Here is an 18,587-nt window from a genome sequence, read left to right as displayed (position 1 = left end):
ACTAATAAAATTAATTAGTCCTGGGACTGATCCTTATTGGTCTTTTATGGAAACTCCAACAGCTGAAATGACGTAGTTACAACTAACTACGTCATTTGAGTTGCTGAAGTTTAATTATAATTCATAATCTCTTTCAAAGAGACAAGATTCCCGAAGTTAAAAGTAGAAGTTGTTTGACTAGAACGTATTTATACGTTCTTGCTACCATTCATTATTTTCTTAGTTCTTATATTCTAGCTAGGAGTGAAGAAAATAAAAGACTGAAGAGGGGGGAGACTGATTAGGTGATTAGTCCAAGGACCGATCCAACACTACTTTTAGGACACGAACAAACTAGCACATATGAGTATGACATAAGTCGTAGTCGAAAGATAGCGCAGATAAAAAATAATATAAATATACTATGTCTTTTTTGTCAGCTGTCGATTTATTATTTTCTCTTTATAAGTCTTTGAATTGATTCGTTGAATTCGAATTTGCTCACGTTAAGCTATAAACTATTGACCACTTTTATATGAAGAATCATTCATAATTTGGAAGAATTGGCTAACTACTACCAATTGATTTGGGCCTTTTTACCATGTTTCTTGTTGGAGGAAAGGTTGTGAGATACAATAAAGGTCAAGGTATCGACATGTGAACCGTAATTATAGTAGGGTTACAATGAATTTTATTAATATCTGGAGGGGAAAATGATATGTCATTCAACCTCATGTAGACGGAAGTATATTTTTTCTGCCTAAAATCCAATTACCTATTGACCTTAGGATTCAACAGACATTCCCTTTAACATTTTTCTACAGGTGTATTACAAAAATGGAATTTGTTCCAAAGATTTTACTCCCTAAAGTTAGGGGTCATCCTTTTGATAAGGATCTACAATATGATATCATTGAATAGAAACTAAGTCATTCAAAATGATTGATTATGTATTTAAAGTTTAAGTTAAAAACTTATAAATTTATTGCTATAGTTCATAAATTATTACTTATTAGTGATCTATTTTGTTCGCATATATATTCCATTTGGAGTAATGGAGGATTATCACATTCTTGTAAACATCAAACATGGATGTTACTTGAGCTATCCTAACTCATAGATGACTAATCGAATAAATATTTTTAGATCGATTAGAAAGTCCAAAGATAAAAGCAAAATGAAGTTCTTCCATGAGATTTATTGAGAGCAGCTTTAAGCTGTGAAAAAGATAAACACATACATGTCATGATGGAAGTCATGATTTTTATATTTTTATTGAGGAATAATGAAGCCTCAGCCCCATGATTCAGAATTATTAACCTGATCAAGTTCATATGTTTGAGTTAAGATAGAGTACTAGAAACTTTCATGTTTGATAAGAACCTTCACAAAAGTAGCCCCTCAGCTCCCCCGCCTCCTTTGTCAATACTACAAAATAGGTCTCCCAAGCGTTCGTCTTGCTTCATCAGCCCTTTCAATCATCTATAAAATAAAATATTAACATTGATTTATATAATTTTTTGTATATACTATTGGAACGGAACACTAAAATCACATTTTTAGCCTTCAACAGTTAGCGTTAAAAAATTACATTCGTTTCATTGAATGCAAATTCCATGGAACGCCGTTCAATTTTGCATTCCGTTCACAAGCCTGAAAAATAAGTAATTGGACACACTTGACGCTGTTCTAAAAAATTGATAGTTGGTTTCATTTGAACCTATTCTTAAACTGCTTATAATTAATCTATGTAGGTCGGTCACATGGAGCTATTGTACGTACAATTTAAAAAATAAGTTATTTTAATTCATAAATACATGTAACAGACCTAGGCAGGTTTATATATTTATGATATATGAATCTCAGAGCCACTATGCGCTGGAGAAATAATAATCATATGGTTTTTGTAGATAGTTTTTAGAAGAAGTGGGGACTTGGAATCGAAACTGGGGTCTTTAGGATATCTTTCCTCTGATTAGAGGGTGAGCATTTGAAAAATTTTTATTTACTCAAATCCATATTTTGAAGACTTGTAGCTTGACTTGATCATACAGTCAAAGACTCCAAACTTGACTTTGAACTTGAAAGGTAAGACTCGACACTCGACATGCACACAAAGTCATTTCAATTTTTTAAACAGGACATAAAGTAGGTACTCTAAAAAGTATTTCTTATTTTACTAAGGACTTGCGTTTTTATGGAAGATGTTTTCTTATTAGAACTCCACAATACTAATAGGCCACTTAAGCCATTAATAATATTATAAATTAAATAGAGCCCTGTGTGCTGAGTGAACGGTTAATTTCAAGGATTACATAACAGCTCCCTTTTTAAGAACAATTGATTATTTTATATTTATGGGTAGGATACATTAAAAATATAATTAAATATGACTCAATATGATGTCTTTCTAAATAACATCTTATACAAGTCATATATTTTTATTATACATTGTATCAAATCAGGCTTGTGAAAGGCAAATCAAAATTGAACGGCGTTCTATGGAACGCGTATTGAATGAACGGAACGGATTTTTTTTTTTTTTTTGAACGAGTTATTTTTCTTACTTTATATATATATATATAAATACAGAGAATGTCGCATAGTCTTATAGACCAGTGGTTCGCGAGAGACAACGGAGGGGTCACGTGATGATTTTCAAACAAAGAAGAATGTGTGAACATCAATGGAATGTTTTAAATTTCGTTTCCAAAAAACTTAATTTTTTGATAATAGATATGGATTTTGAAATTTAAAAAAATATATATTTTTGAGTATAGCCCTGGAATTTTGAATTTTTGAAAAAAAAAATCCAAAAATCCATATCTAATATCAAAAAAATTAAGTACGCATCTATCATTGAAGCTAAAAATGTTTTGTGTTGGTAAGGGGGTACTTGGGTTACATAAATATTTTACAAGTGGTAGATCACTAATAGAAGGTTGAGAATCCCTGCTTTAAGGGATACGTACAAGTGTATACAAAATAAGTTAAGCCCGATATATTGTTGGATAATCATAATAATGATCTTTCATCCATTCATACAAGTCATATTTGACAATAGAAGGAATTCTTAGTACAATAGCCATGTTACATGACGTATCTAATATATTATTCATATCATACAGAAGAATATATACATACGCGAGTTCAGAATGGGTAAAAAAATAAATGAATTGAAGAGGTACAAATATATATAATTATAATTACTTGAAAATATTCGATTTGCTCCTTAGTTGTTTTTTCTACATAAAAAGATAAAATAATATAATATAATCATGTCTGAGAAAAATTAGAGAAACAGTTTCATTTGATATATTATATTTTGTAATAAAAATAGGGGTAAATTGATAATATGTAGCATAGTATGTTTATATATTTTGTCAAATAAATAGTCGGATGATTATATGATATTATAATACACGAATGAGTAAAAGATTATTTTTGTTCTATAAGTTTTCTAAATTCAGAATTTGGACTTTTGATGAGATCTTCAGGTTTGCCTTCCTCAATAATTTGTCCATTCGACATAACAAAAATGCGATCTGAATTAAGGACGGTTTCTATGCGATGAGCAATAGTAATGACAGTCTTATCGTTAAAAGCAGTTTTTAAGACATTTCGAATCAAACGATCCGTCTCCTTATCAACGGAAGCCGTTGCCTCATCGATAAAAACAACCTAAAATATACATATTACTTGTTAGAATGTGTCAAACATGACTTAAAATAATACCTTTGCAGACGTTATTATTGCTCTTGCCAAACAGAGCAATTGTTTTTGCCCGATGGAAAGGGATTTTCCACCATCACCAATTAGGGTATCTAAACCTGATGAACCAAACGAGTAAATTATATTATATAAATATGACAATTTGATACTGTCCCAAAGTTCTTGATCGGAATGTTGTGCGTAGGGATCTAAATTCTGACGAATGGTTCCACTAAATATAAATGGATCCTGGGGTATCACAGCAAACTGACGACGGAAATCTATTAAAGGAAGTAGACGGATTCTAATACCATCAACCATGATTTCTCCATGAGAAAAACTCGATAAACGGAAAAGCGCAGCGATAAGGGAACTCTGCAAAGGATAATTAATGATTTAAATATATGTATATATATAAAGTAAATAGATCTTAATCACCTTTCCTGCTCCTGTTCTACCAACGATACCAATTTTTTCCTTGGGGTTTGTTTTAAAATTGACTTTATTTAGTACATAAGGCAAGTGGTCCTTATAGCGCAGCCTTATATCTTTAAATTCAACGACTCCTTGATTTGGCCAATTATAAGGCATATTTAAAACTCCACTGTAGCTCTCCTCGTAAATCCTATCAATATAGTCATAGGCCCTTTCAACAGCAACTAATTCTTTTTCTGTCTCAGTGAAACTAACGACGACTTCAGCTAGTCTACTCGTCATTCCCAATGCATAACTAACGGCCAAACCTACTAATCCCGCATCCACTGACTCAAAATTGATCACAGAGATAAGAGCAATTGAAAAAACGACGATAGAGCCAATTAATTGCAATCGAATTTCTAACCACAAAGATGCAGAGAACGCCGCATAGCGAGCTTTTTGATTGCATTCAACAAGCTCTTCATTTTCGAGTAGAAACCTTTGAGAAGCCTTTGAGGCCCGAATGATTTTAAGACCATGCACAGTTTCGTTGAAATGTTCATAGATTGGAGATAGGGAAACCGAGGATATTCTTTTCAAGTCTCTAGATCCAGGACGGTATTTACATTGAATCTCATAATAAAATAATCCCAAAGGGAGTAGAACTATAAGAATCCAAGGAACTGCATATACACAGACAAGCACTCGCCCAAATACACCAAAGATTTGAGACAAGAATATATTCAAAATAAAGGGCAAAGAATCATCAATAGCATAAGTATCGGATGAAAAACGATTGAGGATCCTTCCAGCAGGTGTGCTATCAAAAAAATAAATTTTAGCACGTAAGAGAACCCCTAAAAGGAGATCATGAATAATCTTAGCAGCATGAATTCCTCCATATGCGAAAAGAAATGCTCGTATTAATGTGAGTATAGTATGAAAAACAGCAAGTCCACTATACACATAAATATAATGATCTGTATCCTCAGTATTGTTCTGGAAATTATCTGTACTAACCCAATGACTCAGCCAAAGATCTGTTGTATTTGATGCAACTTGCATAAGAAAAATAGAGATTAGAATCGTGGGAGCAAGATAAGTACCAATGGCTTGCCAGTATTTTTTATAAATCCTATAGGCAACAACTCCAGTTTCCTGCATTTCTTCCTCAACAGAATCATCAATTACGTTCGAATTATCCTTAAAGTCAAACATAGAAGTGTCATAAGAAAAGTCAGGAGATGTTGAAGTAGGTACTAAATGAGTGGATTGTTTAACACTTTCAAATTCTCCATCTTTGATTTTGATGACAATATTGGCATCATTAATATACTGAGGATTATGAGTACAAAGAATCCGTGTTTTCCGCTTCAAAAGATTGAGCATGACTTCTGTGTATACTTTATAACCAACGTTGACATCCAAGGAAGAAAAAACATCGTCAATTAAATAGATATCTTTGTCTTGATAAATAGCTCTGGCAAGCGCAATACGGGCCTTTTGTCCTCCACTCAGGGCAGCACCCTTCTCCCCAGCTATAGTGTGATCTCCTCGATGTAAATGTTTAAAGTCATGATCCAAACAGCAGGCCTTAATTACTTTTGTATACTTTCCATGGATATACATTTCTCCAAACAGAATATTGTCACGAATGCTTTTATTCTGTATCCAAGGAACTTGCTGTACATATGCTATTCCAGATAAAGGATCCCGAACACTTATCTTCCCAGATTGTTTTTCCAACTCACCCAAGATGGCATTCAAAAAGGTTGTTTTTCCACTACCCACAGGTCCCAAGACACCAACAAATTCTTGTCTTTTGATGGATACATCAATGTTTCTCAAAGTAAAGCAATCCTTAGTAAATCCAAAAGATGCTTCCATAATTTGAATGTCTGGAATCTTTGTTTCAATTTCCTTGGAAGCCTTCGTATTTTCGTCTTTGTATTCTGTGAAGTATTTTATTCGGTTAATGCTGGGAAGTGACAAAAATCGAGCCAATCGTTTTATGGATACATTTGCTTCAATGAGCCCATTGATAACAAATGGAAATGCATTAAATGGTCCAGAAAGCATGGCAAACAATGCCATTGAAGTGAACACTTTAGCCGCAGTTAAAGGATTTCCAAGAGCTGAGTAAGTAGCAAAAGTGGAAACCGAGATGATGACAGGTGTACTTGCCCACAAATATACACAAACGGCATCTAAGTATTTACGCCATTTTAGATAGTAGATTTCATCATTTCTATGGGAGTTGGTTTTGTCCGTGAAGAAAGACTCCCAACAATAATATTTGATGACTCGTATTCCTTCGATAATTTCTGCAATAATTTTGACCCTATCATCCTTGGCACTCATCATGTGCCCACTCAATGATCCTATTTTTGTTGCTATAACCTTGTTAATGGGTATCATGAGAATGGCAAATCCTACTCCAACAAAGGATGAAACTCCAACTTGTTGATGCAATAAATACAAGGTAACTACCATTTGAAAAGGTAGGGACCAAAATGCATGGAAACTAGGTGCAAAATTGACGACACGATCCACATCAATGCTCATGAAATTTATTATTTCCCCTCGCGAGTACTTATTTAAATTAGCTTCAGATACACTAAGAGTTTGCTTATACAAAGATTGTATCACTGAGGCTCGAACCTTCAGTCCAAGTTCATTCATTTTAAAATTAAATTGAGTATTACAGATGGCAACGAGGAATGTGGAGACGAATAATGAAAAAGCGTAGAAATAGCCCCATCTCAGATCTGCTTTTGGATCCTCCATAAATTTCACTAAGCGGTTCAGGAGGAGAGGACAGAAGAACCCACTAACATCTGCAACAAATTTGATCATTCCAATACATAGAAATTCTTTTAAAAATTTGGAAGAGAGAGCTTTTCGAAACCATTGGAGAGATCGAACTCGTGACTTGTGAAATTCAAAATCCTCATACACAATCCCTGTATGAATATTATGTGGAAGATCGAATACATCTTGAGAAGAATTAAGCTTTCCCATTCGACCTTTATCAATAAGAGGAGACACCCATTTAAAGAACAGTCTATCCATTATACTTGTGTCTTCCTGTGCAACCCCCAGATAATTGTAGTCATATTCTTCATGAAATCCTCCATATGACTGTGCACGAGTCCAAAGGCGATCCCTTTCTCCCGGGCCTTGATAAGACATCGATTCTGACTCTGTAGGACCAAAGAACAGAGTCAGAGAATAAGTTGCCAAAAATATGTTTTGGAAAAGGGCCTCATAAAAAAGTAAATTTCGCTCAATGAGTGGTATGGTGAGGGGTTGTAAGAGGTTAGATCTAGCTTGAATAAGATCTGGTATAAGACAGAGAATCCAGATAAAGAGGATGCGATTAGGTCCTCTCGGTGAAAGTGATAGTCTATGCAGAAGATTATAGTTATAAGCTGCGTGACAAGTCCAGCAAATTATTTTAACAAAGGACTCAAGGAGAGAGGATCCATCTGGGTTTTCTGTATATTTTTCTCTTAGAAGAAGGAACAAAGCGGAATGTGCCGCAAGGCCAAGAGAAATAATGATTCGACTCACAATCGCAATTATAGCTTTCTGAGGTCTCAAATAGTATGAACCATGCTCATATGAGGAGTAATAGGCCGAGATTATTCCGAGTATGGCATGAGTTGGAACAACAAGGACAAGGCTCTGAAAACATATACCAAAATCATTGATGGAGGAGTCCCAGGATGGAGACTCCCTCTCCCACAAAACTCCCTTTTTATATCGCTATCCACGATTGACGATGCCAACATTTTCTTCTCTTTCTCATCAGTTTTGGCTTCGATTCATTTTGGAGTAGGAGGTTCTATTCAACACAAGAGAACTACAGTACACTCATAGACTACAGCAATATAAATAATAAGTTTTCACATTTATGACTTAATATCTATCGCATTCAGCAGCTTCTCCCATGCACAGCTGTCAATCCTTCAAGCTCAGCTTATATAAGTTATGTACAAGTTGCAACTTGTATACGCAAATTGTACAACTTGAACCCAGGAAATGAGATGGTTAATTTTAAATGACGGATTTACAGAACAATGGATGAGGATAATGCAATAATTGAATATTGCATGTATGATCCATATATTAATGATGTAATTTTTGGCTATTCTAATACAAATGACAGATATAGATGTATTCTGTGGCACATTATAAAGCTCAAAAATACCCACAGTTATATTACTCATGAATCCATCATAACCATGTATTTTAAAAGAGTAAAATGAAATGATAGTATCAATTAATAGTTGGTAATTAGAATGATCATTTTTGTTATTAAATACTGCATTTTAATACTTGTATAGTTTGTTTATACGAGTTGCAACTTGTACACAACATTTAAAAAAGAAAAGACTGAATTAGCCAGCCTGCTGGAGAACGTCAAACAAGGGATATTATTAATTAATGCATTATTATCATCTATCACATAACCTATTCCAGAATTTGACAGATCTCATAATGATTCATGCTCCCACACTTATTGTATTATTCGAATTGTAATATCTTATGATTCAATGCTATATAATTTCATAATCCATTCACGTAATAGATTTTACTGTTTACTAAGGCTGGTACAATTCGAGTCAAGGAGATAGTCCCATTATATCATCAAAGTACTTCATTATAATTAGTATAGAAACTGTCATCTTTTTAATTACAGACATAAATAAGTATAAATAATTCAAACGAACCTTTGGAATTATGAGTCATTCTGATAAAAGTTTAATATCCGCCTGATAAAAGAAAAAAAGTTTTTAGCAGCTCATTGATTTTTTTCTCGTTTGCTTGTTCTAATTGGAAGTTATTGATTTGGAATTTCGATAATATATAATGACTTAAAGGCAAAATATGTGGATAGTCTATAATGTAGAAGAATCAAAGTTCCTTATCAGAAGAACAAAATACACGACACAATTTACGAATGAGTAAAACCTTTTTTTTTTTTTTTTTTTAAATCTATCATTACACATATACAACTAAATTCAAATATTGTCCAACATAACGAGGCTTTTAGCTAAACGACTAAGATAAAGCGCTTTCGTAGAAGGAGGGATAAAAAAGAAAGAAGTTTATTCTCCAGATTGAATTTTATTGATCCGCTCCTCGCGTGCTCTTAACCTCTTTTCACGCTCATATTCCTTAATACGAAGAATATAACTATGGAGAGAAAGAAAATGAATGTATAAGTGAGAGGAGTAGAAATATTCCAAGTGAATGGGCAGGGACTTACTCCTCTTCCATGCAGTGATGATAATTGTGAAGTTCATGCTTGCAGAGAAAATTAAAAGGAGTCTTCTTGCTTAGACAGGACCTGTGCTCCACATATGTGCGAGCACAGTATCCTCTCTCACCTGGGGGTACCTTGGCCGCTATCATCTCTTTTTCCGTCATTGAAATTTCTAAGAGAAAAGATCATTGAATTTAGAATAATTAATATTTCATTATTCTGTAAAATCAAAATTGAGTGGAAAGAACCTCTTGGCTTGCGACCATTAGAGAAACCCAAATTAGGGTCAAATGTAGGTTTGACAAGATTGGGTACATCCAATCGACCAACATGAATCGACATAGTCCTTCTTGTTCTTAATCAGGGAATAGTAAGGGAAATCAATCTGGAGAACCGTCCAAAATTAATTAATGTCAAAAAATGTTGCAACTGAATCAGCTGTTCGAAATGACGTCATTTGAGGAAGAAATGAGAGTGCTACCTAATTAATTGTATGTATTACGTCACTCCTCTAATGGATAAGCTACTTAAATAAGTAGCCTAACTAGCTCACTACATAGGTTAAAGGCTGCAGTAGAACCTTCTATGCATATTCTCTGTATACAGTCACAACTCACAGTATGACAGTCAGTACAACTGTTATCAGTGATTAACAGTAGCTTACTTTTCTCTTGTATATAATTAATAATATCATTTAATATGCATAAATATTAAGTTCTAAGCGTCTTACTTATTAGTTATTAATTATTATATCAATATGCAAGCTCTTGTATAGTTCAGTTAATAACAGTTGATATGTTGTTGTTTTTAAATCATAATCAATGTTCAAAGTTCTCACTTATGTAAGAAATGAACTCGTTCTCTTTTTCAATGATGTCTAGCTCAAAAAGCTCTAATGGAAACTTGAAATCTGAGAAGTGTTTTACTCTTTATCGAAATATTAATGAGTTTAGAGTAGTAAAGCATGGGATATTATTATTTTATTTCCTTGGTTTTCTTATCCTCCTATGCTCGACTAGGCGCCTCTGACTATCCCGTAGACTGTATTCCCGACTCTTATAAACATGGAAATCAAATCAGAGAGATTTGTGGTCTACGGAATTGCATCTATTCACCGAATGCACCATCTGGCCCAATTTGCACTTTTCCTCAAAACTATGGATACACAATCAAGAGCAAAGTCTTAAACCATAACGGCTGGACCCTGATTCTTCAAAGAAATTCGAGTCTCAAGTCATTGTTTGGAAATGATTCAAATACTCTGATTGCTCAATTTGAATTTGTATCATCATACGGCATCCGAATTCAATTGAAGGATTATGATTCAAAGCGATTTGAAGTTCCGATCTCCATCAATCCCCCCAAAAAAATCCAAGGATACATCACGCTTGTTTGATCTTCAATTCTTTGAATCCCCTGTATTTTCCTTTCAAATCACTCGGAAATCAACAAAAGAGATCGTTTTAAGCACCAAAAATCTTTCAGGATTAATTTTTTCGGATCAATTCATACAAGTACCTCTGTCTGTATCGTCTAAAGGACATATTTATGGATTGGGAGAGAACGAACAAAGTAGTTTGTTGCATGACATGAACTGGCAAAGTTGGAATGGATGGGCAAGGGACTCAACGCCCAATGGAATGGGGAATATGTATGGGGTTTTTCCTCTAATTACCGTAGTGGAACCACAAGGCCAAGGTAGTACTCTTGTCATTCTAAATAGTAATGGACAGGAGTGGACTATGGCTCCACAAAACAAATTTATATATAAGACAATAGGAGGTATAATTGATATGTTTTTATTTATGGGACCTTCTCCGGAAGAGTCTCTTCAACAGTTTTCCGGGGCTTTTGGTAGATATTACATCCCTCCTTACTGGTCATTGGGCCATCATCTATGTCGCTTTGGATACACAAACACAGAATCCATAAAAGCTGCTTATGATCGTACAATTGCATTTAAAATTCCATTGGATGCTCAATGGGCTGATATTGACTATATGTATCAATTCTTAGACTTCACATTTGATCCAGTAAATTTTAAGGGGTTACCGGATTTTGTAGACTACTTACATGAGGAGGGAAAACATTTTGTTCCAATCATGGATCCCGCTATTGATTTTGAAAGCAAAGAGTCCGATGGTACCTATAAAGCTTATGCACTTGGAGAGTCCATGGATGTTTGGGTTAAGCGCTCAAATGGCTTACCCATGGTGGGTAAAGTTTGGCCATTCGGGAAAGTGCATTTTCCTGATTTTTTCAAGGAAAACACATCGATTTGGTGGGAAAAATGTGTGAAGGACTTTCATCAAAAAATTAAAATTGACGGACTTTGGATTGACATGAATGAACCCTCAAATTTTGTTGATGGGGATATTGAGGAAGGGTGTCCCAAGAATCAACTTAATGAACCTCCATATATTCCACGTAACCTACAGGGCCTTAAACTTGCATCCAAAACAATTTGTCCTGATCATACTCACTCATTAAATGGGGAGCTAATCCCTCATTATAATCTCCATAGTTTATATGGACTATCTGAAGCAAGATCAACCATAAGAGCTGTGCGCAAAGTGACAAAAACTCGTGGATTTGTACTGTCCAGATCGACTTATCTCAGTTCTGGAAGATACTCAGCAAAATGGCTTGGAGACAATACAAGTTTGTGAGTATTAATTAAGTAATAATAAATATAAAAAGTTCTTACTTTTGAAACATGTTTTGATTTTTTTTTGAAGGTGGAAACATTTACGAGAATCTATTATCGGTATAATACAGTTTAATATGTTTGGAATTCCACACATAGGTGCAGATATCTGTGGATTCAACGGGAATACTACTCCAGAACTTTGCACCAGATGGTATCAAGTTGGTGCGTTTTATCCTTTTTCAAGAAACCACAATACTATATCTGCAATAGAACAAGATCCAGGAGTATTCGGTCATAAATTTGCATATATTATACGTTTGGCTCTCAAGTATCGTTATAACCTACTCCCCTATCTTTATACTCTATTTTATAATCACAATACGCAAGGTTCTACAGTGGTAAGAGCGATGTGGAATGTTTTTCCTAAGGACAACACTTCTCGAAATATTGATCAACAATTCATGTGGGGCAATGGGCTCTTAATTGCACCAGTAGTTAATGAAGGAGCCACACAAAGGATGTGTATCTTCCTAAGGGTTCTAGATGGTACGATATTTCATACTACCTACAGCAAGGTTTAATTACCGAAGTCCCTCAAAAGTTTATTGGGAAATACATTCAGATATATGCTCCACTCAGCATTGTTCCTCTTTTTATTCGTGGTGGATTTATATTTCCTCTACAAAAAGATGATATGGATACCACAAAATCTCGTCTAAATGACTTTATGCTGGAAGTAGTTTTAGATGAAAAATTGCATGCGAAAGGAGAACTATTTTACGATGATGGAATTTCTGAGGGAACAGTCGAAAGCCAATCCTATTTCTTAGCAAAATACACTTTTTCTTCCAATGGTACATTAGCCTCAATGATTTTATCAAATGGCTACAAAGGAATGAGCAGGCTTAAAATGTCTCTGATTGGAATATCCGGACTCAAATGCAAAACGATAAACTACATAGTGTTGAATAATTCAACGGTCATTGGTAGCTATGTTTTTAAGGATGGACGATTGGTCATCCACGATTTGAATTTGTCAATGGATAAAGAATTCACCATTACTCTTAAAGAAGGATAAAGTATTAAGAGATGCGTAAGATGTACATTAGATTCGTTCTTTTTCCCCCCTAAATGTCCAGTGAATATAGTCCAAAATTATTACTACCTTCGATAAAAAATGAAAAAATATAAAGTTTGAGCTAAAATAGTTAATGTTTAGAGGTTTCTTTTGATGTTGTAAATTTCAAAAATTTATGGTGGGAAAAAGAGTTTACCATAAAATTAGTTAATGCAACATAAGATCTAAACTTTTTTTGAGTGTTTTTCAAAGTGGGAAAATAAAAATAATAATAATTTTCTACTAAAAATTAACATTCTGAAAAAAAAAAAAAAAAATAGAGGTTCAAATTTTTCAACTGGTCTTGAATTTGATCAAATTACCTTGTTTTTGAATATATATCCTATAAAAATTTTTCCTTCATTTCTGCATTCGTCCTTTAAGGGATAATTTTTAGAGGATAAAGACAAAAATTCTCTGATCCCGGAGTAATATACTATTTTAGGTGAATTCCAAAAGGAAGATATTCAATGAGTAAATGCATTTTTTTCTCTTAAAAAAAAAAAGATAGGCCTTATGTGATAAAAGAGGGCCAAAAAGTGCGCGCTATACGTGGTACAGAAAAACTGACATTTAAAAAAAAAAATCTTTAAGGAGAAATCTATATCAAAACTTTTAAAAGAATGTTTATTCTTATAAAACAGTTATTAATTTGGTTCAAACTTTATATTTCATTTTTTTTAAATGAAAAGGAACAGTTTTGGGCTGTCCAAATGACATTTCGAATGAATAAGACCCAGTCTAATGTACTTGTCTGTGGGACAACCCCTTTTTGAAAAAGTCTTTCATCTCCATATTTAATCCCGACAAGCTCGCTTAGTATTGTGATTGCTCCCTTAACTTGTAGCATCCTTCTTAAAAATATATATTTTAACTACACCTTAATAGACTAGCTCATTACAACTATAATTAAAACACAATTGTTGGTCGGTTCATAATCATTTATTAATCATGACTCATTACGTTTTTTTATGATAACACTTTGTCATTCAAACAAAGGATTCAAGTGAACGACAGCAAGGGATAATTTGTTTATATCTTTGTATTATGCATATATATCAATATAATTACTTGAACATTTAGTCTCATGTTATATTAAGCTACTTGAAAGATTTGAGAGATAATAATAGTAATTAGGAGCTTAATAGGGGATGTTCTCTCATAAAAATATATGAAGTGAAACATATCTAACTGAATGAACAAATATATAAACAATTTTTAAATTAACCTGGATTCATTGCGAAGGGGGAAAATGGTATAAATTAATGAATGTGTGTGTGTGCGAGACAGAAGGAAAATCATTATATTTGGCGCGTGAACAGAAAATCAATCATGAATAAAAATTCTAGAAAGGTAGAAAATCCTAATTATATTTTTTGCTTTATGTTAGTGGCGGGGAGAAATATCAATTCTATGGGTTGTAGCCCCCTCCCAATTAAGGAATGTTTGCTTTCTACTAGAAAATTTAATTTAATTTCTAATAATAATTTACATAAAATTTAATTTCCCCCAAAAAAAAAAAAAAAAATTTACAACTCTGTGGACGCCCCTGATTTCATAGATATATTTGAGTCAGTTATAGGCATTGTATTCAAATTACTGGGATAAGTTAGATACTCAAGAAATTGAGCTTAAGTGTATACGTTTTGTTTGATCTAAAAGACGAATATTTGCCCGTATGCCTCTTTTTGAAATAAAATCTTTCATTATTTTAATATAAAGATCAATTTTAGCTACTGTAAGTGCAAATTGCGGAACTTATAATGGGCTAATAAGACTAATTTGTTGATAGGATAATTCTTCGAAGAATACATATACAATTTTGAGAAAAATCATTCTTGCTTGCATATGGGTTGACGGGCCATATATATATATATATGTAATAAAAAAATATGTTTTTATAAATATGTAATAGTGGACATTAACTAGTAAGTCCGCTCTGCAAATGTCAGATTTAATTAAGAACGTAGCTAACCATATATTATATTATTGTATAATCCTAACTCCTTATTTAACAAAAAGATTTTTTTTTATATAGAAAAAATATGTTTTAATATATATATATATACATAAATATATTACGCGCGGTGATGCATTGTAAGGACCAATTGATAAATTCAAACTCTAAAACAAATAAATAACAGCTTTGACTTAAACCCTAAAAAAAATAATAAACGTACTGAAAACACACAATATGTATTGACTTACACTCCAAAGGGGCCTAAAAACTAATCTAGACCTTTATTTTGAGGGAATTCGAGCAATTAATTATTATTTTCATAATTATTCAGTAAAAATATAGAGACAAATTCCAAACCAAAAGGGAAAAAACCTATCAAAAAATTCACAAATATTTTTTCTCTTTTTAAAAATATTAATCAGTCTCATGGAATTTGTAAGGAATTTTTTTCATCAATCAAATGATTGTATTAGCAATATATAAAAGAGAGAAAACATGTTCCTTTATCATGGAAGTGGATGCGTCTTTCAAGGCAAGATATCTGGTACTCTTATATTAAAAATACACATTTATATTATTGAAGAGCTAACGGCAGTTTTTTTTTTTTTTTTTTTTTTTTTTTTAAAGTTTGGTTTGTTTTGAAGAGGAAAAATGATTATAAAAAACGAATGAATATATAGTAGTAGTAAATTGGAGTGAGTGAGTGAGATATTGGGGAAATTTAATAGGCATTGATCCACCCAGCCTTCATGAGGAAATTGAATATGATTTTCCTATTGTTTTTATCCAAGCCCAGAGGATTGAGTGGATTGAAAGTTTGACCTCTCTTTTTCTGGAGATAATTGGTCAATAGAGAGGTTTTGTAGCTAATGTACTGGGCAGGCGTCAACTTAAGACTTGAACATAACTTTCGCTCATTGGTTGACAGAATTTCATAGCCTGGCAAGTCAGGCAGACTCCGGTTCTAAAAATGAATATAAATACATCGGAAAAAGAAAACTTATAAAAATGAAGAGACTCATTTGCAACCTTTTGATCATAGAAATCTTTGGCAGACGATATGACTGAATTGTTTGTAGAAGACCCATTTAGATCCTCTACTGATACGAATGAGGTACTAATGTTGATATCATGATCGCCATTCTTTTTCCTAGAATCATTGCGTTTTTTACTGTGTCTGCACCTAAGATTCTCAAACTCAGTTGAGTCCGACATTTTGACTATACCATTTTTACGGTATCTAAAAAATGATGTAGATAAAATATACTAGGTAAAAAAAGAAAAAGATGAGTGGAGGCTTTCCGCACTTTTGATAGTCTTTGATTTGCTGTTTGAGTTCCTTCTCTTTGGTTAAATTAGCTATGAAGGCTTGATAATCCTTAGGCCCCAAAAATTCGGCCATAACTTTGAGTCGTCCTGAAAAAATATCTCCGCTTTTGCCGCCCTTACGAACTTTGAAACTATTACTACCATTGGATGCTGCCAATCTGTCTTTCTTAAAGGGATCTCCATTCACTGGATTCTCCTTGAAAAAATGTCCTATGTACAAAAAAATAAAAAAATGAAGTAGAATGAAAGTTGAGCAGGGGAGGTAGGAGTCTCACCTATGAGTCCATACTCTCTCACAACTCTTTTCCTCTTTTCCCGTTCCATTAATTTATATTTGTAGATATCCACATGTGTGGTTTTTAGGGCAATTTCAACTTCATCCTCTTCCATTGGGGAAGTCGTCATTCCTAGCTGAGAAACAAGGGACTCACAAGAATTATCAAACTCAACTTCATAGTCCTCCCTCTGAGGCATGAAGCCCAACATGATGGACTCATGTAGAGTCAAATTAGTTGGAGGCTCACTTTTGACGTGAGAGTGAATGTTGTTATTGTTATGAATGCTGTTGTTGGACGGGGAAGATGAAAGAGTATGATCCTTGGATTGTCCACGGATGACCTTGCTCCAAGTTTTAGAGCCAATAGAAGCATCCACAAAGGTTTTGATGTACTCATTCTTGGCCTCAAGTGGACTCACATTCAGAATGCAGCGGGAAATATCCTCCCAATTCCCATATCCAAATTGCTCCACTGCATCTAAAAGCTTGAGGTGGTCCCTGGAGGGCCAAGTACCCCCCAAAAGAGGATATCCTCCACTATCATAGACCCGATAGGAATGTGAAGGACTATGTTGCCCCAATTCTGCTCTGCTCGCCCAACATTCAGGACATAAATCCAGGTCTGGACATTCCTCACATCGCAAAAGCACTCGACCACTTCCTGACCCGAATATCTCCTAGAAAAGACGGCAAAAGACAATAACTCAGTCCCTTCAACTCGCAACTACTAACTAACTTACTTCCGTACAGTAATGACACCTGGCCTTTGGATTTATATTCAATTCCGGTCCTGGCATATTCATGATCCCAAATTGAGCAGAGAGGAAGAGTGCAGGATCCTTTAAAGCCACCGGATTCACTTAAAACATCATATCCTGGATTTAAAACGATCAACAATATTAAAATTAATCAAGTGTTTTGACGATGAGGACCTCATGAAACGTCCGACCGTCGTGAGAAAAAACAGATGCTTTTCTTTTTCTTCTTCTCTCCTTTTCTCTTTTCAGTCTTCTTGCTCGCTCAATCCCTTTTTCTTTTTATGCAGCTTCAGCTAGCGCATATCAGCAGCAGCTCTTTTTCTTCTTCACTTTTTTCTTCTCTCTCTTCCTCCTCCCTCAGCTTTATTTAAACACAGAAGAATGTGTTTTTTCCCCCCTCGAGCACTTTGTCCTTTTTTTGCATACCTTTTCTCCTAGTTATTATTACTAAATATTAGAACCACTAGCGCCAAATACTAATTCGCAAAATGAAAATAATACTAATTCGATACGATAATTCCTACTTAATTATTACTTAATGGTATTTGTCAGAAGGCTTCATCCAAATACAAATTCATATAGGAATTTTTCAAAAAAGAAGAAATTCACTAACAAAATAACATCTCCTTTAGTTTATAAACATAGTAATTAAATCATTACTCTAATTCAAGCCTTTTTTTGCTTTTAACCATAATGTTATTTATCAATCAATTCGTTTGTTCAAGGAAATACAAGGGTAGAACCATATCATACTCGATCATAACTAGATGTGATCGAATCCACTATCTCCAATGACGCAACTGGATGACGTCACGTATGAAAGAAAAGAAGGATGATTTTTTGTATCTTGGTTACTATTAATAAATAATATTATTAATATGCATGCCGACTATGACTATTATCTTGACAACTATTTGGGCTAAACAACTCTAATAATATCGGCTATTGATCAATAAAATTAATGACTCTGAATTAAAAATTGAGGTTTATTTAGTTATATATTATATAGAGAAATCAAGAGAAGCGCAAGAGTACGTATACGTGCAATCATGACCCAAAAAGTAACAACATTACGTCACACAAAACACTGCCTTTTATGCCCAATTTACACAATAAT

The 18,587-nt window shown here is 33.7% G+C and overlaps 4 protein-coding genes across 5 annotated transcripts; 1 reads left to right on the top strand and 3 right to left on the bottom strand.

The window, feature by feature from the left end:
* Window positions 1-3,337: 3,337 nt before the first annotated feature.
* LOC121114368 (ATP-binding cassette sub-family C member 10) lies at window positions 3,338-8,915 on the bottom strand. Its single transcript, XM_071887159.1, has 3 exons — window positions 4,129-8,915; window positions 3,715-4,065; window positions 3,338-3,660 (listed from the first exon to the last, which is right to left on the bottom strand). The coding sequence occupies exons 1-3, from the start codon at window positions 7,297-7,299 to the stop codon at window positions 3,418-3,420; spliced, it is 3,765 nt and encodes a 1,254-aa protein (XP_071743260.1). The 5' UTR covers window positions 7,300-8,915; the 3' UTR covers window positions 3,338-3,417.
* Window positions 8,916-8,999: 84 nt separating this feature from the next.
* ND-B18 (NADH dehydrogenase (ubiquinone) B18 subunit) lies at window positions 9,000-9,831 on the bottom strand. The gene is made up of 3 exons (XM_040708661.2): window positions 9,628-9,831; window positions 9,383-9,551; window positions 9,000-9,309 (listed from the first exon to the last, which is right to left on the bottom strand). The coding sequence occupies exons 1-3, from the start codon at window positions 9,719-9,721 to the stop codon at window positions 9,222-9,224; spliced, it is 351 nt and encodes a 116-aa protein (XP_040564595.1). The 5' UTR covers window positions 9,722-9,831; the 3' UTR covers window positions 9,000-9,221.
* Window positions 9,832-10,290: 459 nt separating this feature from the next.
* LOC121114630 (lysosomal alpha-glucosidase-like) lies at window positions 10,291-13,234 on the top strand. Its single transcript, XM_040708655.2, is given in 3 exon segments — window positions 10,291-12,044; window positions 12,118-12,542; window positions 12,545-13,234. Coding segments are annotated over 3 exon segments (2,334 nt in total). The 5' UTR covers window positions 10,291-10,698; the 3' UTR covers window positions 13,108-13,234.
* A 2,092-nt stretch (window positions 13,235-15,326) lies between these two features.
* Window positions 15,327-17,770, bottom strand: LOC121114631 (transcriptional adapter 2-beta). 2 transcript variants are annotated; one of them, XM_040708657.2, is made up of 6 exons: window positions 17,645-17,770; window positions 17,453-17,587; window positions 16,711-17,389; window positions 16,414-16,645; window positions 16,136-16,346; window positions 15,327-16,070 (listed from the first exon to the last, which is right to left on the bottom strand). In XM_040708657.2, exons 2-6 carry the CDS (start codon window positions 17,513-17,515, stop codon window positions 15,828-15,830), a joined length of 1,428 nt encoding a protein of 475 aa, XP_040564591.1. In that variant the 5' UTR covers window positions 17,516-17,587; window positions 17,645-17,770; the 3' UTR covers window positions 15,327-15,827. The 2 variants fall into 2 exon arrangements, with proteins under 2 accessions (XP_040564591.1, XP_040564590.1); XM_040708656.2 differs by having other exon boundaries at window positions 17,453-17,710.
* Window positions 17,771-18,587: the final 817 nt, after the last annotated feature.

This window comes from Lepeophtheirus salmonis, chromosome 3 (genome assembly GCF_016086655.4).
Source record: "Lepeophtheirus salmonis chromosome 3, UVic_Lsal_1.4, whole genome shotgun sequence".
In the NCBI taxonomy this organism is placed as follows: domain Eukaryota; kingdom Metazoa; phylum Arthropoda; class Copepoda; order Siphonostomatoida; family Caligidae; genus Lepeophtheirus; species Lepeophtheirus salmonis.
The sequence above is the reverse complement of the archived record's forward strand: the minus strand, read 5'-3'. Positions and strand labels throughout refer to the sequence as shown.

Bases quoted from the DNA above. Each gene is read 5' to 3' on its own strand.
- ND-B18 (XM_040708661.2), bottom strand. From the start codon at position 9,721: ATGTCGATTCATGTTGGTCGATTGGATGTACCCAATCTTGTCAAACCT. The intron at 9,552-9,627 runs GTTCTTTCCACT...CTTTTCTCTTAG, and splicing joins TAATGGTCGCAAGCCAAGAG to AAATTTCAATGACGGAAAAA. The intron at 9,310-9,382 runs GTAAGTCCCTGC...TTCTCTCCATAG, and splicing joins CATCACTGCATGGAAGAGGA to TTATATTCTTCGTATTAAGG.
- LOC121114368 (XM_071887159.1), bottom strand. From the start codon at position 7,299: ATGTCTTATCAAGGCCCGGGAGAAAGGGATCGCCTTTGGACTCGTGCA. The intron at 4,066-4,128 runs GTGATTAAGATC...TATCCTTTGCAG, and splicing joins GTAGAACAGGAGCAGGAAAG to AGTTCCCTTATCGCTGCGCT. The intron at 3,661-3,714 runs GTATTATTTTAA...TGTATATTTTAG, and splicing joins CAATAATAACGTCTGCAAAG to GTTGTTTTTATCGATGAGGC.
- LOC121114631 (XM_040708657.2), bottom strand. From the start codon at position 17,515: ATGAATATGCCAGGACCGGAATTGAATATAAATCCAAAGGCCAGGTGT. The intron at 17,390-17,452 runs GTAAGTTAGTTA...CGTCTTTTCTAG, and splicing joins GGTGTCATTACTGTACGGAA to GAGATATTCGGGTCAGGAAG. The intron at 16,646-16,710 runs GTGAGACTCCTA...TTTTGTACATAG, and splicing joins GAGAGAGTATGGACTCATAG to GACATTTTTTCAAGGAGAAT.